The 25039-nt window shown below is 54.3% G+C and overlaps 7 protein-coding genes across 7 annotated transcripts; 2 read left to right on the top strand and 5 right to left on the bottom strand.

The window, feature by feature from the left end:
- Positions 1-719: 719 nt before the first annotated feature.
- Positions 720-2162, bottom strand: IAQ61_010912 (uncharacterized protein; the record flags this gene model as incomplete). Its single annotated transcript, XM_003834925.2, has 1 exon — positions 720-2162. One exon carries the CDS (start codon positions 2160-2162, stop codon positions 720-722), a length of 1443 nt encoding a protein of 480 aa, XP_003834973.2.
- Positions 2163-4010: 1848 nt separating this feature from the next.
- UBC8 (Ubiquitin-conjugating enzyme E2 8) lies at positions 4011-5112 on the bottom strand (the record flags this gene model as incomplete). The annotated part of the gene is made up of 9 exons (XM_066098979.1): positions 4011-4150; positions 4237-4418; positions 4507-4621; positions 4669-4681; positions 4743-4765; positions 4816-4856; positions 4941-4943; positions 4998-5005; positions 5080-5112. The coding sequence occupies 9 exons, from the start codon at positions 5110-5112 to the stop codon at positions 4011-4013; spliced, it is 558 nt and encodes a 185-aa protein (XP_065951137.1).
- Positions 5113-5838: 726 nt separating this feature from the next.
- Positions 5839-8109, top strand: IAQ61_010910 (uncharacterized protein). The gene is made up of 2 exons (XM_003834922.2): positions 5839-6722; positions 6776-8109. Exons 1-2 carry the CDS (start codon positions 6318-6320, stop codon positions 7397-7399), a joined length of 1029 nt encoding a protein of 342 aa, XP_003834970.2. The 5' UTR covers positions 5839-6317; the 3' UTR covers positions 7400-8109.
- Positions 8110-8584: 475 nt separating this feature from the next.
- IAQ61_010909 (uncharacterized protein) lies at positions 8585-11652 on the bottom strand. Its single transcript, XM_003834920.2, has 3 exons — positions 10583-11652; positions 9250-10512; positions 8585-9198 (listed from the first exon to the last, which is right to left on the bottom strand). The coding sequence occupies exons 1-3, from the start codon at positions 11045-11047 to the stop codon at positions 9106-9108; spliced, it is 1821 nt and encodes a 606-aa protein (XP_003834968.1). The 5' UTR covers positions 11048-11652; the 3' UTR covers positions 8585-9105.
- An 84-nt stretch (positions 11653-11736) lies between these two features.
- On the top strand, positions 11737-11943 carry IAQ61_010908 (uncharacterized protein; the record flags this gene model as incomplete). Its single annotated transcript, XM_066098978.1, has 1 exon — positions 11737-11943. One exon carries the CDS (start codon positions 11737-11739, stop codon positions 11941-11943), a length of 207 nt encoding a protein of 68 aa, XP_065951136.1.
- An 804-nt stretch (positions 11944-12747) lies between these two features.
- Positions 12748-16493, bottom strand: IAQ61_010907 (uncharacterized protein; the record flags this gene model as incomplete). Its single annotated transcript, XM_003834916.2, has 5 exons — positions 12748-13707; positions 13792-13844; positions 13893-14532; positions 14763-16053; positions 16162-16493. Coding segments are annotated over 5 exons (3276 nt in total), but the record flags the coding sequence as incomplete, so codon positions are not given.
- Positions 16494-18275: 1782 nt separating this feature from the next.
- IAQ61_010906 (uncharacterized protein) lies at positions 18276-21257 on the bottom strand (the record flags this gene model as incomplete). The annotated part of the gene is made up of 6 exons (XM_066098977.1): positions 20222-21257; positions 19835-20144; positions 19717-19775; positions 19576-19615; positions 19023-19520; positions 18276-18969 (listed from the first exon to the last, which is right to left on the bottom strand). Exons 1-6 carry the CDS (start codon positions 20319-20321, stop codon positions 18276-18278), a joined length of 1701 nt encoding a protein of 566 aa, XP_065951135.1. The 5' UTR covers positions 20322-21257.
- Positions 21258-25039: the final 3782 nt, after the last annotated feature.

Raw genomic sequence — 25039 nt, 5'->3', positions numbered from 1 at the left:
CATCATAGCGGGGTACCTTGCACCCAGCATTTCTGTGTCAGTCATCAGGTCACCATCGTGCAACGGTATGTAACCAAAACTAGATAAGATGGGTTGATGATGTGACTTGAGGGTTGAGGGGAAAGCATACGCGCACGAAAGATAGAAAGAGAGAGAGAGACAGAGAGAGGAAGAAAAAAAGAGAAGAGTTAGTGTTACTGGGACGAATAGGGGGAAGGAGCAGCCCACCTACTCACCACACCAAAAGTTACCCGGTGGTCGCTTTACCGAGTTGACGAACACATCGGCTATCAGGTTTCACAGTAAGCGGAGAAGTTTTGTTGTAAAGATTAATACAGCTCATCTCATTTCATTCATATGGTACAGTGTAGGGATAGCCCACAGGATAACTTGCCCACTCATCCTCTACACATGCGTAGAGGAAGTAGAAGTAGGAGTATCATGTCTTGCGTAGGCGTCATATCGCATGGCATCATCGCATGGTATCGTATCGTATCGTCGTCATCTTCGTTTTCCTCCGATCAAGAAAGTACGCAGCACAAAGGAAACAAGAAACAAAAAAAGACAGAAGCAATGGCAATCTCCATCGCCACAACTCCCCAGATATTAGACATTACTGGCGCACATGCAAATGAACCATGACTGATAAGCCTGGTGAAAGAAGAGAAAAGAACAAAAACACAAAGAAACTGCACCTCGCTCACCCCCTTCACCACCAATCACATCCTCGACCCGTCCTTCAGCTGCATCCTCTCCATTGGAGGCGGCATTCTCACCCGTGGCTTGCTCTGTCCTTTGAAGAAAGCCCTCAGCTTCCTGTTGGTAACCATCTTGTCGACGGGATCTGTCTCAAAGGAGCCGCCAGTGCCGCGGATCGGAGTCTTACGCTGAGTCCCACTCTGGTTGGAGTTGGGGCTGGGCGTCACGGGAGCGCGATGGTTGTTGGAGTTGGAGCTGGGCGTCACAGGGGTACGACGGTTGTTCGAGTTGGGACTTGGAGTGACCGGGGCGCGACGGTTGTTCGAGTTGGGGCTCGGTGTGACTGGCTCACGTGGTGTGACGTACTGGTAGGCTGGCATACGGGATCTAGGTTGGTTGAAGAGGCGGATGGGAGGACCGGTGGCGGGAAGACTGATGAGGGATGAGGGGGGACGAGGGGTAGGGAAATGAAACTGGGAGCGTTGGGTCCGGGGTTGAGGGGGGGTCTCGGGTTGAAAGGGTGGGAGCCGATATTCGACGTTGTTGTCGTTGACATGGTTGGATCCAGATTCGGACTTGATGTCGACATCGTCTTCTTCATCTTCGTCTTCATCCTTGCCTTTAGCTCCGCCTTCACCTTCGTCTGTGCCTTCTTCGTCATCTGCATCTTCAGACATTTCATCTGTAATCATGTCAATCAGACGACGCTGCACTCTTCCAGCCCCGCTATTGACGTGACTGCCTTTAACTCTCCAAGCAAGCTCCATCACTCGACCTTCACCCACCATGTCCGCAATTCTCTCATTTCGACGCGTCATCCGATCGACACGCCTCGCCCACGGTGTCACATTATTGTGAGTGACGGAACCGCCTCTGCGGCCAACGCCTGCACCCGTGTTTGCATGAATGATACGTTGATTCTGGCGCTGCTGGAGGTGAGGCGGCGACTGTTGATGTAACTGGTACGGGGACTGATATGGAGACTGATATGGAGACTGATATGGAGACTGATATGGAGACTGATATGGGGACTGATATGGAGACTGATATGGGGATCGGCTGCGCCGCGCTGGATTGCGTCGATGTTGATCTCGAAGGGCAGATTCGTTGCGGGCCCTACGAACTTGATCATGGAAACGACGCTCCTCTTCGTAAAAGTTGTGTTCATGCTGATAGTGAGTGTCCACACGACCATAACCACGACGCTCACTGCGAAAACCATCACGCTCACTGCGATCATAAGACTCACCAGGGCCACGCTCGTGAACCTGGTAACGCTCACGATCACGAGCCCAATCCTGAGCACGATCAAATCCATAGGCCCGACCGCGGTTGCGACCAGGACTACAATCGGGATCATGGCCACGGCCTGGACCACGGCCTGGACCACGACCCCAGGCCTCACCACGGTAGCTATCACGCCCACGGCTACCCCCCCTCACATCTGGCTTCCTTGGCGCCATGTAGCTCGTGAATTGACCGTAAGCCCCTTTGGTCACACTTGCTTGCCTTCACTTTGCCAGCCAAACGCAAGACCGCCACAAGCCCCTCTCAGCGTCTCCCAGCCCAGCAGACGACAGCAGCAGTAAGAGTCTGAACCCTCAATCCTTGTTAGCTTGACACGCGTCTTCCACCTGTCTCGTTTGCCGCTCCGATTGCCTCCTCGTGGTCGTGACTCGTCGAGTGATGCCCTGTGCGGTGCGAACATGCAGGTGCGCAACGAATAATATGCGTGTGTACGATAACTGCGGTCAAAGTGCGGGTGTTTTGCTCCCAAGATGGATGTTTGTTGTTGTTTTATGTTTGGACAGACACTAGTGACAGAGGCCGTTTGAAGGGAGCTTGGGCCTAGGGATTTGGGGCCCATGGCGACGGGGGGAGATTGACGTCAGTTGTTGTTTTGGTGGTGGTAGGCTAGGAGACGGAGAGGGGGGAGTTAAGGGGAGAAGGAGCGGGGATATACATGGTAATGTGGTCGGGAGTGGGTGTAGGGAAACTAGTGCTTCATCTTCACGGTTGCAAGCTGTTGTGGTAGGCTGGGTGACGGTGACTGAAGTATTGAGAGATGGAAAAGGCATAAGAAGAAGAGAGGAAGCAGTCATGGAAAGTCTAGTTGCTCAGAAGCCAGTCAATCTTGACCTTCACACCCACCGAACGTCAAGGTTGACTGGCTTCTCACCAAATCTCTCACTCCAACAGCACAAACCCACGCACACTAAGCGAACATGCCAACCTTGCTAGAAAGAAAACAATTTAAGAAATCTCCATGAAAAGAAAAAAACCCCCACAAGTGACAAAAGAAAAACAACTCATCTTCAGATTTCAGACCCAGTCTCGAAGTACCAGACAGGTCATCAGGAGAATGCCCAATCCAGCCAGCGTCTAGAGAGCCAGGGTTTCATACCTTCACATCCACAAGATGGAGTGACAGAAAGATGCAAGACCAGGTGACAAGAAGAAGAAGAAAAACCCAAACCCTACCCCCAGACCATCCATTTGCATTCCAAATCTCACTATCTCGTCAGTCTTTTCATACCAGAAAAGTCGCAGTCGCAAAGGGCCCATTTCCGAGATGGAAATCGACAAGATGGAAGAGGGACGAGGTCGTGTGAGCAAGTGCTCGAGTCTCCACTTTGACTTCCCCTTCGACCTCGACACTCTCCACAAACCCCACATATTGTCAAGTCTCCACTCTCAAGTCTCATCTCTTAATTCTTAAGTTATAAACCCCCCGCCACAGACACAGACAGAGACAGAGACAAAGAGGAAGAACAGGAAAAGCAAGTTAAGGAAGACAAGGAAGATAAAAGAAACTAAAATCTTAGAATTATAGCGCTTCCCACTTCAGCAAGCAGATCAATTCAATCTTCACCCTTATATCTTCAATCTTCAATCTTCACCCTTGAATCTTCAATCCTCAATCTTCACCCTTCAATTCTTCACGCAGGAGCATTCCCATTCCCATCCCCCCTCTAGTCAAAAAGCACACACACACACACACACAAGAGGCAAAAACGAATATTAAAACAATCCAAACCCATCCTACCAAAAAAGAATCAGAATACCCCAAGCATTGAAGCAGGAGGAAGAAGGGGAAAAGTAAAAAAACAATGCCCACATATCCGCACCACTAATAAGCGCCCCAAACGTCCGGCCATGTATGTGAAGAACCAAAACAAGCACAAGTCCCAAACATAAAAAAAAAGAAAAGATACGCATCACAAATGTAATGTAGGAGTGGGGATGGTAATGAAAAAGAAAAAGGAGAAAACGCCCCAAACCCCTCCGGAGGCTTCAAACGACAGGCCAGCTCAAATATCTTCCATATTACCCGCCGCCTCGTCCTCGTCGCCCGATTCATAAGAGCCAACAGAGCTCATCTCGTCGTCGTCGTCATTGTCCTTGTCCGAGTCCTCGGCTGTGTCCTTGTTTGCGTATTTTTGTACGTACTCTGCTTGTTGGGTCAGTTTGGGTTCAAGACGGCTGTTTGGCCGAGTTTTGGTGTGGACGGCCAGTGGTAAGAGGGGGCGTACGCACCCTTGACCTTGGCATCGTAGCTCTTGGGCTCCCGCATAAGCAAGGCGGCTGCTTCGCCGTTGAGTGGATCGGTGGGGTTGGGATAACGCAGAAGTTGTGGGAGGAAGACTTCGAAGATGTTGATCATGTCGTACATGGGTGACCAGGTCTGATTAATAACGTCGAGACAGACGGATCCGCTCCTGCACCCTGAGATTAGTGCCTGTTGTGGCCTGGTTGGGTGGTGTATGTTATCCTCGAGGAGATGGGGGCAAGTTGGGGACTGCCTACAGTTCATCGATATTGGGATGGAAGATTCTGTTCACGAAGCCAATACTGGGACTCTTATATGGGTATTGGTCGGGCAATTCAACATGAATCTTCCAGAGACCGCCTTGGAATGGTGCTGCTTCTGTCAGACTGATCACTTCTCCAGGGAAGAATATTGCATACTTTCTTCTGGTCCCTTAAACCTGACGTAGAACTCTTGCCTGCATGGTGTGAGCGGTGTTCGGTTTAGATGGGACTTGGTCGACGAGGAAGACGAACACTACAGGTTATTAGCTAGTGCACCCACAGAACTGTGAGAGTGAATTATACTGTTATCGTTGACTAGAGTGACCTCGTAGTCGCTCATAAGCCTGCATGACATCAGTCTCTCATGAAGTCGCCGTGGGGGAGCGCAGCGGCTGGTCGGTTGGCGAAGTCGTGGAATGTTAACCTACATCCTAGCATCTAGTTAGCCGTGTGCAGAAGAGGGTTTGGAGTGCTATTTGACCTACTTCATGACCTGTAGAGATGATGAACAAGCGATCGTTAGCACATGGCTCTCTTCCCACGCATCTCACTGTATCGAGTACATACATCTGTTTCAATACGTCTCTTTGGCGAACTCATGTTGGCGACGGTTTGAATCTCTCTCTGGATGATCGACTTTCTGTTGTTGTATCTCTGTCCTTTTACCAGTAGGTTGAAGGGATGTAGGTATGTCGGTACTCTTCGGTGGTGGCCGTTGTGTGAGCGTTGGCCACGCGGGGACTATCGATAGCGGAGAGGTGGGGCGAGCTGAGCTGGCGGCGCCTCAGGTGCTTTGTTGGCAGTGTGTGGCTTCGTTTTACAGCTGCAGTTCAGTTGGGTAGCGAGGGTGGACTTGTGCTGGTTGGGAGAGTGTGTAGTGAGTCGGGAGTCAGTTTGGTGAGAAAGATGTGGAGGAGTTCAGGTTCGAGGACCAGGTACCGAGTACCAAGACGGAGGCAGTTGCGGGTCACGAGCTTCGATGCCGACATGTGGCGCCTTGCAGCTTGCCCACCTGGGCATCTGAATCGGCCAGGCGGCGCCGGATTCAGGCGCGCCACCGCAAAGTCATGCAGAGTCATTGCCATGCTGGGTCACTGGATGGCCGATTTCCATTTCGACGCTCCGATCGTCAGGTACCAAAGCAGTCTTGTTGTACATGTAGAAGTACTACTAGAGTATGTCTACTCTAGCATTGTCTTTGTCTCCACGGCGAGGACTGATTTCACCCCTCGAAGAGGAAAGCCTGGGGTCATGACACGTTGAGGCCAGCATCCAGCCAATGACAGGCGAGCAATGCCGCAGCTCCTCCGACAAGCCGCTGATCACGTGCCCTTGCCTTGCCTTGCCTTGGCTTGACCGCACGCTGCTTCACATGGCCGCTGCTTTCTCAACGGAGCGACTGTATGAATACCCGTCATACCACCCCATCCATCAGTCCAATGCCATATTCCCACCCGAAAACAGCCCAAGTGTAACAACAATCGCATGCCACACGTACCAATAACCCAAGCCATCCCCTCCCCTAAACAAAGGGCGACCCTGGCCTGGAACCCCCCGTTCGGCTAGCCAGCCGCCTATGCGCTCGGGACACCTCGGTTCTTGCAAAACCACCAAGCAGGACAAGCTGTACAGCGCAACTTCTCTCACAGCTCCAGCAACAAAAAAGCCCGATGCCACTCGCCCAGCGTCATGGCGCGTGAAGAGTCTTCCTCTTGCTCCCTTGGGCCCCACGCCACGCCAGACCACCAGTTCCAACCTCCACATCCCATTGCCTCGACTGCCCGTCTCGCCCACGTTTAATCACCATGTCGCGTGCCTTTGCAACCAGGCTTCGACTGTCGTCGCCGAGGACGCACTCTCTCCTCTGCTCGGTGTCGTCGCTACCCTCTTCGCCCTGGATCCGGTCTCCTACTGCGCAAGTCCGGCCGAGTTCACATTCTCCGATGGGCTCTGCGCCTGGGAATGCGCGCAAGCCCGTCACCATCCATACTCTCCACAGCCTCTACCGCAAGAACGAGCCCATTACGGTGATTACCGCACACGACTTCCCAAGCGCCCACGTCGCCGACCAAGCAGGCATGGACATGGTACTCGTCGGCGACAGTCTGGCCATGGTTGCGCTTGGAATGGAAGACACGAGTGAGGTATTGATGGAAGAGATGTTATTGCACTGCAAATCAGTAGCACGAGCAACCAAGGCCGCCTTCACCGTGAGATCATCTCCACACTGCCGCCATTATCCCAGTCGACTGACGAGTTACAGGTGGGCGACTTGCCCATGGGAAGTTACGAAATCTCTCCCGAGCAAGCCTTGGCCTCTGCCATTCGCATGATCAAAGTCGGCCGTGTCAAATCCGTCAAGCTGGAAGGCGGCAAGGAAATGGCACCGACCATCGCAAAGATCACAGGAGCTGGCATCCCCGTGCTCGCCCATGTAGGCTTGACGCCCCAGAGACAAAATGCCCTTGGCGGCTTCCGCGTCCAAGGTAAGAGCACCGCTTCGGCCGTCAAGCTGCTCGAGGATGCACTGGCAGTACAAGACGCAGGTGCCTTTGCCGTCGTGGTCGAGGCGGTACCGGCCGAAGTCGCCACCCTCGTCACCAAGGAACTCAGCATACCCACAATAGGTATCGGGGCTGGTAATGGCTGCTCCGGTCAGGTCCTGGTGCAGGTTGATATGCTGGGCAACTTTCCTCCCGGTCGCTTCTTGCCAAAGTTTGTCAAACAGTTTGGCAATGTGTGGGACGAGAGTACCAGGGCGATTTCACAGTACAGAGATGAGGTGAAGAGTCGGGAGTACCCGGCGCCAGAGCATACGTACCCCATATCCAAGGAAGTACATGACGAGTTTGAAAGGCTGGTTGAGCAAAGGCAAAAGGGGCGGTAGTGATTTTCCTCTTGGTTCATTTATAATCTTGCTTGAATATTTTTTCGGTTCACTCGTAATCCTACATGGCCATTTCCTTCTCGAATCACTCGTAATCCTACATGGCCATTTCCTTCTCGAATCACTCATCATCCTACATGACCATCTCCCTCGACACCACCTCAACCTAATCAGTCTCATCACACCCACAACCACCCAAAACCCCAGCACCCCAAGCCCCTCCACCCCCACACCTACCCAAACGCCGGCGCCATCGCATACCCAACCACCAACTCCTCCCCCTGCCTAAAACACTGTCCCAAAAAAAACACATCAGCCTCATTCATCAAACCCCTCACCCAAACCCCCCTCAAACACACAAAACACAAGCACAAAAAAAAACACACAAACTCACCGCCCACAAATTCCCAACGCCCTCATCCAGCGCCGGCGCAAAGACACTGCCAACATAACAATACAAGCTCTCGTGGGGCGCGAGACCGAGGCGCTTGCGCAGGAAGCGCGGGATTGTGTCGAAGCGTTGGGAGGTGGAGAGTTTGAAGAGGCGTTGGGTTAGGTGGGGTGCTGAGCCGATTGGTTGGAGGCGGATTGTTACTTTGGAGGGGGATTAGATGGGGGTAGATGGGTAGGGGGAGGGATGAGAGGAGGGGGGTTTGGTGTTGATTTAGTGAGTGAAATGAATTCCAACATGCCATCCACTCCTCCAAGCCCCCCAAAACAAATCAAAAAATAAAAATAAAAGAAACAAACACATACCCTTCTCAACCCCCACCCCTCCTGCCCCCTCCAGCGCCCTCGCTGCATCCCGCGGCAACTGCGCAAGCACAACCGAAGCAGCCATTGTAAGTGGGGCATCTGTGGTTGTCGAGTCTTCATCTGGGATCCGCTCGTTTGGGGAATCGGACATATTTGTATGTGTGTGTGTGTGTGTGTGTGGAAAAGGGTTCGCAGGAGGCGAGGGGGTTATTCGAAGAAGATGGTACAATTTTTGTGGAGAAAAGTAGAATGGAGAAATGGGGAAATGGGGGTGATAATGGCAAGTGCAGTGGTAGTACTGCGGTACCGCGTGAGTGAGCAAAGGGTAGTAGTAGTCACGAGTGTCGTTGTAAAACGCATGCAAGTCTGACCAATCAGGGCCCGACCAACAGCAGCCCAGTCACGTTGAAAACGGGGACTGCTTGCAATAAATGATAACACGTCGCATTGATACTCTACTACACATCTACCACGATAGAGATAAAACTAGGGCGCAACTTCCTGCGCACACCTCTGGCCACGTCTTTGCCGTCTCCACAAGAAGAAATGTCCATCAAAAGTCACCCTAGTCAACGCTGCCCTCAACACACACCAACCAGCCAGGTTGCAATCGCAATCATCAGCCCAGAAGACCACAGTGGTCATGATGCAGTAAATATGTACAATGACGCATGTATCGTCAAACGCGAGAGACCGAAATCGTATCGCTTCGAAACCAAGATAAAAATGTGCAAACCTAGTCATACCAACAAAAGGGAGAGGGGTCGGCGCCTCGGAAATGCAATGTAACGGGTATTCGCTTGCAGAGTGTAAACCATGTGCCCAGGAGCCAAGAAGAGAAATGGTTGTCGACAAAGGGAACTATGGTGGGGTGGGTATTAAGTCGTGGATAAACGCCAGAATGGATGCAATGTCAAGTCGTGTGTGGTGTGGGGGGTCGTGTGCGAAGCTCATTGACGATCAAGCTGGGCAAGCAACTGATCAAGCTCAAGCCAGTTCTCATTCGTCAGTGCAAACTTGCGATGCTTGCGCGATTCAATGTGCTAGAACCAGTTAGTAGAGCGTGGAGGCAAGTAAGACTGGTATATGCTCACCTCGTCAAAGTCATTGAACTTCTCGCGACAGTTCTCACAATAGCCAGGCTTGAGTTCCTTCTCGACAGTCTTGCGTCTGCGAAGAGCAGCTACCTTGCGAGCCTGTCTTTCCTCACCCGCATCCTCATGAATGTAGCCAAGAGACTCTTGAGCTTTCCGTTTGGCTGCTCGCATGGGCTGCACATGCTCCTGGTTGAGCACGGCTCTGGCATCGTTCATGGCAGACGAGAGAGCGCTGTTGGTGGTGGTGGAGGGAACACTATTCTTTTCCAGCACCTTGCGCTTCAGCTGATTGACCTCCTTGCTATTTCCGGCACGAGGGGCGGCAGCGGTAGAAGAAATCATCTGCGACCGGATGGCGGACGTGACGTTTGACTGATGAAGCCCAGACGCGACTGGCTCTCCAGCAATAAATCGGGGCATTGCCCGGATACTAGCCTGGGCACTGCCAAACAGGGGAGGGGCACCGTCCGCAGTACTTGTCCGCTTGGTAGGAATGGCCTTGGGAGGGTCCAAGGGCTTCGAGTCTTCGTCCTCGTCCACGCGGGTGACGGCAACAGGGGCGCTGGGTCGGCGAGCCAGGTTCGTGTTCTCCATCAAAGCAGCCTTCTCCTCCAAAGCGGATGCAGCCCTTGTTCGAGGGGCTGGAGCTGGTGCAATGGCCTTGGCCGCGCGACGAGCTTCCTCTTCGTGCTGGCGACGACCAAAGTGGGGATCCTCGACAAAAGGGCACTTGCCATTGCCCGAGGCCCGGAATTGCGGCCATTTGCCCTTTTCCTTTTCAACCTTGGCATACTCTCGAATCATGACGGGTCGGGTGACTTCGTCCATGTCGTGCACGTAGACATAGTACCCGCGAAGTGGTATCATATCCTGCGACGACATGACATGGTCTCGGTCCATCTTCTCATTCTGCAACAATCTCTGCAAGTCGGCCGGGCGGCCCTTTTGCTGTAGGGCAGCAGTGCCATGGCGCGACGTGTGGCTCGTAGCATCTTCACCAGTTTCCTTGTTGAACATGGTATCGATCATGCGCTGCAACTTCTCCACCGACCATATTTTCATGTGCAAGCCCTTGGCCTTGGTCAGAACATCTGCCCGGGCGGGCTTGGGAAGGGCCTGATCGAAGATGGCCTTTGTGCTCAAAAGTTGGGTGGGGTTGACGGTGCCCTTGGCGTGCGATGAGCTCGAGTCGAGGTCGGCGGGAATGGGACGCGTGGTGATGACATGAGTAGCTTCGCGTGAGAAGAAAGAGACCTCGCGCTGGAGCGTGTTAGTATGGGCAGTACGCAGTGGTGGTAGTCGTGTTGGTGGTGATGGTGGTTGGACCTACTGAACCAAGAATCTGGGCCCGGCTCATGAGCTTCTCTTTCTGGGGGACGGGAACCGTGTCGAAGTAAAAGACAAACTGGGGGAACAGCTTGCGGTAGTGACGCTGCCATTGCCTAATCGTTTCCAAGTCGTTCGCCGCTCGCTGTGCGGCCTGCCTTGCGGGAACCTTATTCTCCCGGGCAGCCTCGAGTTTTCTAGTCAGGGCAGTTGGCTGGGCCCCACTCCGGCGAACCAGGCCATGACGTCGAGCTTCAGCGTCGTCGACCTCGATAAGCTGCTTCTTGAGAGGCGGTTGGCCATAGCCGGCATCACGCTGCTCGCTCGCGTGGGAGCGTTGGCGCTTTTCTCCGATGGCGGGTGCGCGTAATGGTGAATTGGTAGCATTCTGCAGGTTGGCGAGAGGCACGCGACGGTTCGACATGGCGACGTTGACCTGAGATGAAGGGGGTACAGCAACAGCTGCCATGCGTGGGACTCGGCCGTCGACGCTGGGCCTGAGAGATTGGGGGGTGGTTGGGGGATGTCTGCAGGTTGGCGGGGAGGGGGGGGGGGGGGAGAATAGAAGAGGGACAGGTGCGAGTGTGGGAAGCTCACGACGCGACGGGGGGTTTAGGCACGTCCAGGGATCTCTAGCAGCGCGTTTCAGCCATGCCAGTAGGAAGCAGATATCGAGGGCAAAGGGGACAGCAAGCAACAGGCGATTGAGTGAGCGAGAGAGAAAGGGCGGGAGGCAGGTCAGGGTGGGTAGAAGCTGGTGTCTTGTCTGCAAAAGCGAGGGTTTGTTGTGGAGGCTGGTGTGTATGATGATGGAAGGCAGCGCAATGCCACTAGTCCCCAAGCAGACTGGCGCATCGTCGCGCGAACGATGCACCCGAACTTCCTGCACAGCAACCGAGCGAGGAACACAAACAATGAACAACGGCAAAACAATCGCCCACCCCGGCCGCCGTCAACATGTCCATCAATAAATACTACAATAACAACGCCCACCACCACACCACTCCTTGGCCCTCGCTTTCTGCATCCCGCCCTGAGCCTCCTAGGGCTAGGCTAGCATACTTTATTGTCAATGAACATGGCTCGCGCGCACTCGGTACCTATCTATTCAACGCACAGTAGGCAGGCTGGTAATTACAGTATTGTTGCATCATCGCCATGAACGGATCCTCTTCCCCATCCAACAAGGTTATCAGACATCCATCACCATCCAACAAAGTTATCAGACATCCATCACCATCCAACAAAGTTATCAGACATCCATCACCATCCAACAAAGTTATCAGACATCCATCACCATCCAACAAAGTTATCAGACATCCATCACCATCTACAACCAAGCCTACAACCACCCACAATACATAGCCAGCCGCATCCCTTCCACCCTCCCCGCCCCTCCCTCAATTCCAAGCACGAGCTCCCGTGCCTCGTCCATCGTGCGCCGCAACCCAACAAAACCGCCCTTTTTCCCCTGCAACGCACGTTCCACAATCGCGTTCGTTGCTATGCTACGAACCCCACCCACGCGTCACGCGTGCCGTATACATCCTCCCGCCCGTCCCCTCTTCTTCTGCCCGGATTGTCAATCTAGGTGGCACTCTGGCCGACTCAACTTGTATACACACACGTACCCTGGATATCTGATCTGGCTGATTTCTGCACTCATAGGAATAACCAGCTTCTGGGCCCTCGGCAAGGTAAGAAGCGTGATGCTGCATCGTCGTCAATTGTCCATCTGGACTACGTTGAAAGTCGCAGTGTGTAGAGGTTAGACCGTCAAGTCTCGATTCATCTACTAAACCATTCACCACAGTAAGAAACATTGCTTCATACAGACATTGTCTCCTCATCTCTTCATATCCCTCCCTCCCTCCCCTACCATATACTAGTAATACACCCCACCATACACCAGCCCCACCAGCAAAGCCCACCTTAGCCAAGCGTCCTCCTCCTCCAAAACCCAGCAAAACCAACAACCTCTCAGATGATTCCTTTTCTCCATCCCCTCTACTAACCACAATTCGCTACCTTACCTCATCCAGCCTTACTAGCACGATTATTATACACCACTTGACACTTACCCTAGACCCCACCCCCCTACCCCCCCGGCCCAAAAAAAAACCCCTCAAACAAGTCAAACCCATTCCCCTCACTCCAATCATGCGTCCCATCACCCAATCCCAACCCCAACCCCATGCCCAAATCCTGCATTGCGCTGGCCGTTGGACCCGCCGGACCCCCAACCCCATCTCCATCTGCATTACCATTACCACCGCCACCGCCACCAGCAGAACCCCCAAGACCCCCCCGCATCTCACTCAAAAACTCCAAGTCCTCATAGCCGACGGCGGCGAGGTCTGCGAAAGCAGAGTGTGCGAGGGGACTGAAGGCCTGGTAAGACAGAGTGTGGGTATCGGCAAGTGGATAAGGGTCGGAGAGGTGTGAGGGTTGAGTTGGAGGTTGTGATGGAGTGTGATGGAGTGGTGGTTGGGGAGAAGGAGGAGTATAAAACGGTTGGTCTTGTGTGTGATGGGGCTGGTGAGGGTGTTGAGCGTGATGTTGATGTTGATGTTGGTGTGAGCGGAGTTGAGGCGAGATTTTCAGGTCGGCGGTGAAGTGTTGGTGGTGGTTGTGGTGCGAGGAAGGGGTGGAAGGGGGTTCTAGTTTGATGGCGGAAGGGGGAGGAGGGGGTTGCATGGCATGAACCTGGTTGGATACACGACTGAACGAGCGCTTGTCGGTCTCGTCTGGTGAAAAGAGGCCTCTGAGGTCCATGTCGAAGCGAGGAGCTGGGCGGCGGGGCTGTTGCTGTTGTTGTTGCTGCTGCTGCTGCTGCTGGCTGACATAGTGGTTTGTATGTCGCGAGCCAAATGCTTGGCTTTCGGCGTCGGAGCGGGCATCGTTGACCGAGTAGGTGGGCGATGGCTGCTGGGCGTAGTAGGGTTGTGATTGGGGTAGGGAGCGCAGGGCATGTGCGCCGAAGCCGGTGGTGGACATGCACATTTGTATGGTCGCTTTGCTCATCCGGTCAAAGGCGTCACGACAGGCTTCTGCAGGTGGGCACTTGTCGATCAGGTCACCGAGTACAGAGGTTGCGGCAAGGACGGTGAAGTCGACATCGTCGAGGGACTGCAGGAGAGTCAGCACCCATGTTTCCTTTCAGCTGTGAGGCCAGCGATCAATGTTGCACCGAATTCGTCCTGCTATACATACCAGTAAGCTGCGTACATGGACGCTGTGCCACACCGCATAGAGAAAGGATATACCTGGGGAGAAGTCAGCGGCGAGCAGTTGTAGGCATGGACTTGACTCACCAGCCATGAAGAGGTGGTGCGTGGCCAGAAAAGTGTAGTTGACTAAATGGACGCGGTGTAGTTGCCGGTACAGCTTCAGCACCTTCTGACCCGCTTCAGCCACCTTGAGAAAAACCAAGTCCTCGTCCTCTCGATCCTCAACATTGATCATGGACGGACTTCCGACGTCTGAACCCGTGTTGCCGAGTTCACTCTGCAGCCCGGTCGGTACCACGAGGCTTTGCCGATACAGCATAATCAATGCCTGCCAGTAGTTAAGCTCGAGGAACAAGGGGGAGAATTGCACGCCGGCGTCCGATTGGGTCGGAGCTGAATCCTTCCATTCAAGCAGACGTCTATCAATATCCACTCGCCAAGCGCGGAAGGATTCGAAGTGGGCAAGAAAAGGCGAAGGCAGTTTCGTATGCATGAACTCATTGCCTTGGTTGGCACCGCTTGCCCGGGCTTGTTGTGCTTGCCGGTGCTGGAGGACCTGCAGGATTTCAGACTGCAGCAGTCGTAAGCGAAAGTAGTGGTGGGCTATTACTTTGTACGTTGGGCGCTCTTGATGGGCTGGTGGGTCGAGAAAGCCTTCCTTGGTAATGTAACGGTCATCGAGCAGCGAGGGGAACTCAGTGGTCACAACCTGATCAGTGATGCCCTGCACGATGTCAGTACTCCTCCGCGGATGTCGGCGTCGATCCTAGCGCCATGTGCTTTGACAGGAGGTCCAGCAGCCATAGGGTCGGTTTCCTATCCGGACCCAAGCATGAGACATGTTGCATATTGGTGGCGTGTTCAACCAATGTCGGTCGTTACACAGCCGTGCTGCAGGTAAGAAAAAAAAAACGCAGGATAAATGCAGTACAATGACAAAAAAAGTTAACTTACAAAAGGCCTGCCAACACAAGTGCTCACAAGACGGTCCAGCGAATAAACGCACCACCACAGACGCCGGCGTAAATCTCTGACCCACTGTCTGCGGCCTCGTTCCTTTGCATCCACCTTGGAGGGCATCGCAGTGGTGCTGGTAGCCGTGGCTGAGCCATGGCCATTATTGGCCTCTGTCTTGAATTCCGTCTTCCCAGTAGGGGGGTCCTCCGAGCCATGCCCATCAATGCCTACACCGTCTTCGTAATGTAAACCCAGGTCGACGGCCAGACGGACAGCGACACCCACAATGTACCACAGCCCAGGGGCAACGGGACGAAGTAGCGCAAAACCGGCCAGAAGGAGTACAGCCTGCAGCTCTTCCAGTCCCCCGCCGAAGCCGTCGGGCCGGTCCGCTGCGGGCGAAGATCCAAGGAAGTTTTCGAGGTGCACAATCGCTGACGCATGGTATTCCTCTGGTTGGTGCTGGACGCCTGCCACTCGCCGCTTCTTGTGGCTTGGCGGGGACGAGCGCGACCTGTTGGGCGAGCGAGTATGATCGGAGTTGGGCGACTCCTGAGCGTCCGAGCTGCCCAGTATGATGCCGGCGCCTATGGCAAACACAATGTTGAGCATGTACGACTCGCGTGATGTGCGATGCCGCTCTCCCGACGTGTACACACGCTCAAACATGTCCATGAACTCGCCGCGGTGTAGGATTGGGATCTGCGGGTTGGCGTGCTCAAAGTAGAGCTCAACAAGACGCGAACCCAGCTCGCGGTCGGGAAAGGGTGCCTGGCGGATGGATGGCTTGGTCTGCAGGCCAAAGAACGAGTCGCGCATGGAAGTGCCACTGTCGACCACATTGCTGGTCGCCTTGCCGCCGCGATTGCTCCCACGCTCCGACGACGAGCCAGACACGGAGCTCTTGACTGCAGCAAACACGACGCGGGCAAAGGAGATGCCCGAGGTGGAGCCCAGGTATCGTGGGTCACTGGCGCCCTGCACTGAGACCATGCCAATATTGGACACGAGCTTAGTGAGCTTTTCGCGGTCGTACTTGTCATTCTCCTCCTTGGTCTGCGCTGCCGTGGCCTTGGTACTGGTAGTGTTGGTGGTGGTTGTGTTGTTGTTGGCTGTGGTAGCAGTGGTGCTGCCATTGCGGTGTAGTGGTTCGGCAGCTGGCTGGGGTGGGACGAGGCTATTGGAAGTGAAAGGGGGGTTGAAGTTTTCTGCAGGCTGGAAGTCGACGGCATGCTCGCCCAGTAGAGCCTCGAGATATGCGACACGCGTCTCAAGGAAGAAGACGTAACTTTGCACCGGTCAGCCAGTACCCTCGAGACATGTGTGTCCCTCCATCACCACGGTTTCTTTTATTTTTCTGCTCTCTATTCTCTATCATCTACAGAGTTATCCGTACCTGCGTGGAATCTCGCGCTTGGTGATGGGGTCGTAGCCCACGCACTTGACATTGGCCTTGTCGCAGGAGGCGCATGAGGGTAGGCGTTGGTCACAGCGGTTCTTGCGCAGGCGACAGCGATTGCAGGCGCTCACATTGCGGAACGAGCTTGAGGAGGCGGCGGCGGTGGTGGTGGTGGTGGTGGAAGTGGTTGTGGTTGTAGAGGGCGGTGCAGTGGGTGCAGTGGGTGAGCAAGGCTTCACTGTCGACGCAGGCGAGTCGGTCGTGGGCGAAGCAGGCTGATCGCCATCATGAAGAGACGACTCGTCGAGGGCGCGCTTGAGGCCACTCATCAGGGCGCATGGCAAGTCCGTCGTTGTCCTCGGCCTCGTCGTTGTGGCAGGCTACCTAAGCTCGGCGTGGTATTGTCGCAATCCCCGCACTCTTGCACTCTCTTAGGTGGTATCCACAGGGCTGAGACTCCAGAGAGAGAGAGAGAGAGGTGGAGAACAGAGCAGACAAGCGTGAACCACACAGCGACCACCGCGGCCGGCCAGAGACTATAGAATTGCTAGTGACACCCACAGCCGAGGCAGGGCAATTGCGCGAAATTGTCCTTGTCCTTGTCCTGGTCCTGGCCGTCTTTCGTTTTTCGTTCTTCGTCTCCATCTCCGTCTCCATCCGTTACCGTCGAGCTTTGTAGCGTGCAGCTGCCACATCCCAAAAAAGATAGCTGACAGCGGCACATCCAAGGCCAACTGAGTGAGTTGGCCAACCGAGAGACAAGATTTCTTATCTCTGCGTGGCTTGCGACAAGAGATAGCATTCACGTTAGCTCAGCCGCAGCATCTAGAAAAAGCCCGCCTTGTACCAACAAGGAGGGGTTAGAAACGGTTTCAACGGGTTTGTGGGGAGGGATTGGAGGGGGTGGGATAAAACGCACACCAACTACAAGGGCAAATCTCATCACCCAGTAGAGTACATACCTACATACATAGACAGGGCAGACGTAGGTAATGCACTCCCCAAGAAAGGCACAAAATTAGCCACCTATTACCCAAGTGCACCGGTATCAGGTAAATAGACCATCATTTCAATCGAGCTCTGGCTGCATCGAGTGGGATTGGACGAGGGGGGGAGGGGGGAATAGCTGCCTTGCCGCCCCCGCCCCCTTCTACCCCAGCTTCCCTTGCCTTGCCCTCAGCGCGGCGCTACGCCAAAACATCCAAAGGGCCGAAAGAAGAGCAAAAAGCTAAGATGAATAGGTTCATGTTGATTGACATGATTCCCCGAAGCCTTGCCTCCTTTCTCGTCGTATACGCATAAACGATATTTTCTGTCCAAGTGCTTATCTTGCCTGCCTGCCTGCTTTTTCCTCGTTTCTTGCGGGTAGAGAGAAGCGGTGAGAAGAGGTTGCTTTGCATTCAAGGGCGTAAAAAAAGATAAATCATAACTTTGTTGTCTGGAGTGCTGCATTGACTTATGGGTGCCTTGTTTGCCTTTTGCCCGTGTTGCCCTGCCACACCGAATCCTAATCTAACGGAACCGTTGTGCCCCCGTATCGTGAAATGGACCCATCCAACAGACGAAAAGAGGAGGAAGAATTATGAAAAAGGGATATTACATGGAGGTGTGCCTAACTACCTAAAACCATTCGTTGGTTGGGAAAAGGGAAGGGGGTATTCTGTTCTTGATGCGCGCAGCCCAAATAAAAAAGCAAAGAAAAGAAATAACGCCTAGCTCGTAACCATCCGATGGTAATACATATCCGAGCTTTCCTTCTAAAAAGAACCTGTCTTGCCCAAAGCCAATAGGAGCCACCCATGATTGAAAAAGCCCATTGTTGCTTGTGTTGCAACTTTCCCCGTGTATGTATATTGTGTGTGCGCCTTGACGAGATGCAAGGGAATAATACCAAAACATAAAAGTAAAAAATAAATGGAAAGATCCGGGGAAACACGAAAACGAAAAATAAATGGAATAGTCTAGGGTCCGAAAAGGATAAGGTTTGTTGCTGCCAGCGCTCGCAGATCCGGGGGATGGGATATTCGCGCATCCATGAAAGAAAAGCCGTTTTGCGCCAAGTGATCTTTTTTGGGGGAAAGGGGAGGGGGGTTCGTCAAAGTATTAAACGTCTATTTGGAAATGATCCTCTCGATCGTCTCCTCGGGTGTCAGGGTAATGACCGAGTCTGTGTCCGAGTCCAGGAGTGCTTCCTCGTCGCAGACGGAAGTGTAGTTTGGTCGTTTGGCTCCCTCTTGGAGAGCCAGTCCAGGGAGCCATCCGAGGAGGGCGACGGCGGCAATGGTCCACCAGGCCAGACCCGTCATGCCCATTGTGTCGCCTAGGCTGTCCAGCGCACCCGAAATCGTGGGACCAAAGCCACGAGAAATGCTAGCGGTGGACATGGCTACACCGTTCAGGGTGCCAAGAACACGTTTGGATGGCGATGAGTTGGCGAGGATGATGGCCAGGGAGGGGTAGGAGAGGGACTGAAAGGTGACTTTGCCAATCAATAGCAACATCAGGCCGGGAATGCGCAAGGCTGAGGGCAGGAGAACGAGGTAAGGGGTGAGCATGTACAAGATCGGGTACAGGGCCATGGCGACCCAGAAAGTGCGGAGACTGCCGAGCTTCTTGCTCAGCCATGGGAAGAGTATGACCTGGGCGAACATCTGAAGGAAGCCTTGAGTGGCCAGGAAGCCGCCGTTGGTTTGCGTCGACCATCCGAAGCCGCCCTTGAAATAAAAGGGAAGATGTTGGTCAGCGGGGCCGGGCACCGGTTTTGACATGAGAATGGGTAAGAGTTGCTCTAGAGAGATTGTGTGACTGCGGTGGTTGGGTTAGTTTTCGTCGCCAGGCTTGTTGGGGGCATCGCTTACAAGGCGAGTATGCCGTAGCACAAGACGTTCATGCAGACCTGCTTGGTAAACGACTGTCGCACAGTCGGCACGGCGACGACGACGGCTGCCTCCTTGTCCAAGGAAAAAGGGGGAGGTTCCGAAATGGAGGTTCGTGTGCTGCATAGCGTTGGCGAGCTGTCGGTGCTGCGATAGGCTGGCGGTGCGTCGTGATGATCTTCGAGCATCGATCTCAATTCATCAAGCGAAGCATCCTTGTCGCTCAAGGCTGCATCTCGCTTCCACAGCTTGCGGAGGATCCATTGCCCCGCCTCACAACCGCGATCCTCGTCGTATTTGCGGTCTTCGTGCGTCTCCTCCAGGAAGAGAAAACCGACAATCAAGCCAAAGATGACAATGGCGGCGCACACGAGATTGGGCAGTAGAAACGGGTAGCTGTCGAACAGGGTGACTTGGAAGCAGGGAAAGACGGTGGCAGGTCGAGCCAGCAAGCCGCCAAGCGCTCCTCCGATGATGGTGCTACAAAATGGCGGTCAGTCGGATCTGACGCAACGTAAAGTTTTGAGAGACATACCCAAGACACCAGACAAAGGGCATGATGGAATAGGCGCGCGCTGGAGGTCAAACACAAATTAGCCTATGATCATGGACACACAAAAACCCAGTAGACCGTGTCCCCCAAACCCTCGATCGATTGCAGAAGACAAGAACGTACGCTGGTGCTTCTCCTCTGTCACCAACTCGGCCACGGTGGTTTGGAGCACGCCGATGTTCCTGCATATTTCGGTTAGTCCAAGCTTTCTCTCTGGCGCTAAGCCGCACGATGACCTCACCCATTCAATAAACCTCCGAGAGCCCGGGCGACCAAGGCCATGGGGAGGTTCTGAGCAAAGCCAAAAAGCAACATGCTCAGTCCGGTGCCAAACAAGCCTCCCAGAAGCACCTTTTTCCGTCCGACGCGGTCACTTAGACGGCCCCAAAAGATGCCGCTGATGCATTCCATAAAGGCAAAAGAGGAGGTGACCATGCCCGTGTACATTGATATTTGAGACTTGTCGCTGGTGATGCCAAACGATTCGACCATGAAGTAGGCATAAGGGAAGATGGACATGAAGGCAATGGGCTCGCATATCCGACACAGTGCTGGTTGCCATTAGCCAAGGGAACGGGGTTTCCAACAAGATGAGGATGAGGATGTATTGATCATGTGGAAGGCATACCAAGGACGGCCATCTGTCGAGCAGGGAAGGGGGTTGTTGTTGTTTTTGTTGTTGATGTGTGTTTGCTCATGGCAGCTGATGGAGCTCCAAATCGAGCCATTGTGGACGCGGTTTGGTCAGTAGAAGGGTAGGGGGGGGAGGGGAGACAGAGAGAGAAGGTGGCAGGACCAGAGAGGGTTGCAAGGGGAACGGCAACAAGGCTATGGCGATGAAGTAGGGTGAGTCCTGGGTTGAAATATGGGAGACAGGTAAGACATGTGCGAGCGTCGAAGCGGATTTTAATTAGTACGTCGAGCGTTTGAGAGGGCCGAGTCACTTTGGCAAAAGGACGCGAGCGTCACAAGGTATATAAGCAAGATTCAAGTGGCGTCGTGGAAACGGATGGCCCGCAGGTAAGGACAGGGATGGTTGGGGCGGGGAGGAGACGGAGAAGAGGCGGTGATGATGGTGGTGGGTAAGGATACGTAGTGTGGGCGGATAGGGACAGCGGAAGGACCAGCAAATGTGAAATGAGAGTAGATCCATGGACCACGGTGCCATGGTACCAGCGAGGCCAGTCTAAGTGTGCCCGTCAGCGGGCCACAAAGACGCTGTGCTGGCAGCCAGATGGCTACTAGCCGTGGCTTTGCTTTGTGTCTCCCAGTCACCGGAAGGCCAGGGCGGCGGCGATGATGGTGTGAACAGCAACAGCAGCAGCAGTTAGTAGGTAACAGTAGCAGCCGCAGTAGCGAGTAGGCGCGCAGCAGCCGCAGCCCAAGACAAGGCAGAGTAGAAAAGGCAAAGAAGAGAATAGCACGACGACGACGACGACGACGACGACGACGAGTACCACCAGATCCACCATCACCAACAACAACACCACCACCACCACCAGCCAGCCAGCCAGCCAGCTCCGACTCCCAACCCCTGAAGCGTGGGCCAGGGCTAGGAGGCTTTGCTGCTCACACAAGGTGACAAGAGTGGTACGGGTTGGGCGGAATCCATGCTATTGGAGAGCACTAACGAGAACCGAGTAAGGTGGGACTGTAAGAGCGTTGCTCGTTTCGCTTCGACGAGGAGAAAGATGGAGTGGCAGAAGAGAAAAGAAAGAAAAAAAAAAGAGGATGCCGGCCTGCTTAGCGCCTTACCAGGTCCTCGGGGCACCGGTTACAGGAGAGTTAGCGCAGTGGCTCAAAACTGTATGTGCTACTGTGTGTGTACCGTGTACCGTGTACCGTGTACCGTGTACCGTGTGTACTTGTCTGGGTGTGTTGTGTGTGTGTACCGTACTGCTCCCTGCCTACAAACTACCTACGGTACCTACTACCGTCGTCAACTTTACCATGGATGGTCGGACTAGGGTCAGTGGACGCAGTAGAAGCCACAATCATGGCCTTGCCTTGCATTGTATTGTATTGTATTGCATTGCATTGCATTGTATTGTATTGTACTGCATGTGTAAATGCATGTCATGATAAGAGTATACATACATCTACACAGGTACCCATTGCTACATAGGGCTGTATACAGGTAGGTGCTTGCATGTTTGGCGTGTGATGGTGATAGGCGGGCTACCGTAGCAACATGTTAGGTAGGGTATGTATGTAGACAGTGACGACCAGGGGCAAGGGCAGCGACGACCAGGGGCAAGGGCAGCGAGGGGGAAGGGGGAAGGGGGGTGTGGCAGCGACGACCAGGACGACCAAGCACGACCAGGACCCCCCGGCCACCCTGGGGCGCAGGCGCGAACGACAACCTGCCGGCCTTTGGGCGCGCCGCTCTTGCCTGTCCGGATGCGGAAAGCGGAATCTCTGCCCTCTTCCCCGCCGACAAATGGGACGCCGTTCCCACTTCCGGTAGCCTGCAGTTGCCCTTCCATCGCACTCTCCCAATGTTTTGGCTGTGTGTGTGTGTGTGTGTGTGTGTGCGCACATTGCAACCCCAAGTGCTACTCTCTTACCATGTAGCCCACCCGTACAAGTGCCTCATGAGCCATGTAGGCAGGTAGGGCACCTACGTTTGTATGTACAGTACCTAGGTATTACACAAAACACCAGCCTCTTCAGGGGGCACACAAAATGATTGCCCGCCGCCGCGCCCGGTCAAACCTTTTTTTTTTCTTTTTTTTTTCTTCTCTCTCTCCGTCTCTCTCTGATTTTTTTGCTAATCGAGTGTTGCGAGTCAGGCCCAGGCGAGGAGTCGCCGCAGAATTTCCAGAAAGCGCACGTTTCGAACCAAGCGGCAAGGGGCCCCTCTCCCCCCCCCCCTCGCCAGCGCTGGTTGTCATGCTTTTCGTGAATGAGGGGGCCTTGGAGGGGGTGAGGGACGGACTGGCGGACTGTACCTATTGCTTCACGGCAACGACCCGAGCAGAGCAGGCCTCCTCCCCTCCTCCCCTCCATACCCCTACCCTACCCTACCTACACATACATAGTACAAACCTACCTTCCTACCTACTACAACTGGCGGTGTGCTTGATCCGGCAAGGGCTGTAACTGGCTTTTTGACCCCCCAAAAAAAGAAGCCCCATCATCAAGCAGTCACGCGCCGACGCGCATGGCAGCCGGCAGACGTGTGTTGCTCTGCGCCGACAGAATCACGATAGTCATGGTCGTAAGCGCCGTTCGGATCCTGTGTGTGCAGGCCCATCTCCTGCCCATCGACTCCGTATCTGCATCGCTATCCTGTCGTCGCCGGAGCCTGCACGACACGCACAGGCCATGATGCTGCGTGGCCTCAGATCACCGCCCGGCTCCATCCCATGTCAGCCATATGATTTGCTGGCCCCGGCTGTCATCTCCACGTAACCTTTCTTTGCGGTCAGCGTGATTTCGAAACTCCCACCACTACCACCACCACCACCATCCATTCATCCATGGGCCCAACCGAGTCGCAGGACGTGTCTTGGTACATGCTCTTGTCATGCCCGGGCCCAGTTGTGCCGTCCTGAGCCTTTTTCGACCTATGGTATCGTGAAGCCGGCCAGCAACGCCCTACAGCCAGCGCCTGTAGTGCCCATCAGCTGACCTAGTTCTGCGCCCATCTGCGTCGCCCTGGCTCCTGTGCTGCTGCCCGGTGGATCAGTATTTCAGCATGGATCGGGTCCTTTGAAGCTGTTTCCCCACTACGGCTTTACTGTGCAGTGGTGTGTGTACATACAGTACACAGTAGCTATCTACCCATCTACCTACTATGTACATGGTATTGCGTATTGTATACGGTATACTGTACCTACACGCTGTTGGTCTGCTGGGCCCGGAAGAAGCTCCGCGTCTACACACACACACACACACACACTACATCCCTCTCAACTACCCCACCGCAACGGCAGGCTGCCCAAGTCGCTGTACCACGACCAGTGAGATGACAAAGTCTCAACGTGACATTCGCCATGCACGACAGTCTTGTCCACTATCTCCGACTCTTTTGACGACGACGAGGACGATGAGGACGATGAGGGAGGGGCATGGAGCATGGGGGAGGGGCTGAAGGGGGGAGGGGGAGGGGGGGATGCCACGGGCCATGGTGCATGCTGCATGGACTGGTGGCGGTGTGGACTGTAAGGCTGGCTTGCAGATTACCACGCGAGTCGACAAGGGTCCAGGAAGCGTTTCAGACCGCCAGGCCTTCTTAGCGTCTTCTGGACTGTTTCGGCAGCGCTTTGAATGATGCGCTCCTAGCCTCTTGGTCTGCCTACCGTACATAGCATAGCGGTAGTCGACAGACTATGCTGTACGGTAAGCAAAGCTCCGAGAGTGGGGTCTTCGCCTCCACGTCGACATCCGCCTCGCTCCTCACACATGCCGAAGAAGATTGGCGTCGACGTGCATCTGGACTGAAGGGAATTTTGAGGGACGGGGTAGGCAGATGCAACAGGAGCTAGTCGCATGGCAAGTGACGAGCTGGAGAGCCATCGTGAACCGACAGCATGGCTCGATCGCCTAATTCTGTCTAGTATCCTCCATCCATCTAGTGTACATGCTGTATGTAGGGAGTACCTCTGTACACACACTGGTACCCTGCGGCTCTCACGCCCAAGTCATGGCACGCTTGACCCTGTCCTGCCACCCTCCTTCTCCACGCCGCTCCTCTTGCTCCTCGTCCCCCTCTTTTTCTCCCTTGCGCAACTCGGCAGCAACAGTGGACGCAGATGCAGACCATCACGGCTGCCCATAGAGTATCTACTTACCTATCTACCTATTCCCTACCTAGTCGGGGGCTAACTGGAGTCCACCACGCCCATCTTGACGTTCCACGGCCTAGGTAGACTTGTACAGCTTCCTTCTACCCTACGTAGAGGCACCAGCTGCTCAAATCAGCGACATGCCAGTCTGTCAGGTGATGGCCTCGCGCGCAAGGCTTGGAGCACAGTGCAGTGCAGTGCCGCCAGCGACCGTGAACCTGGATCGACGAACTCACATTTGCATGTACAGGTAATCCGAGACGAGAATACGGGACCTATTTTGCATGCTGTGCTATGGCCTGCCACCTGCATCCTTAGTGGTTTGTGTGCGCGGATCAAAACTCCCGCGCGCACAGCACACAGGAAAGCTGGCAGTGATGTACCGTACCCGTACGCCTACGGCCCCCTCTTTCTCCCATGGTCAGAAAGAGGCGCCTCGCCGGTGCGGCAACGGCCATGCAACGGCAGACAAGCGGGAGGCTTGCCCCAAGGAAAGGATTCTTATCCGCGTGTTACTGTAGCTTTTTAATTAAAAATAAACATCTTTTCGTTTTTTCTCTCTTCTCAGGCGGCAGCCGTCTTTGCAAGAGGAAAGGCGCAAGAACAGAGACAGAGACACACACACACACACACACACACACACACACACACACACA

Source organism: Plenodomus lingam (genome assembly GCF_022343315.1).
Source record: "Plenodomus lingam strain CAN1 chromosome Unknown contig_9, whole genome shotgun sequence".
Classification (NCBI taxonomy): Eukaryota; Fungi; Ascomycota; class Dothideomycetes; order Pleosporales; family Leptosphaeriaceae; genus Plenodomus; species Plenodomus lingam.
This window is presented reverse-complemented; position numbering and strand designations above follow the sequence as displayed.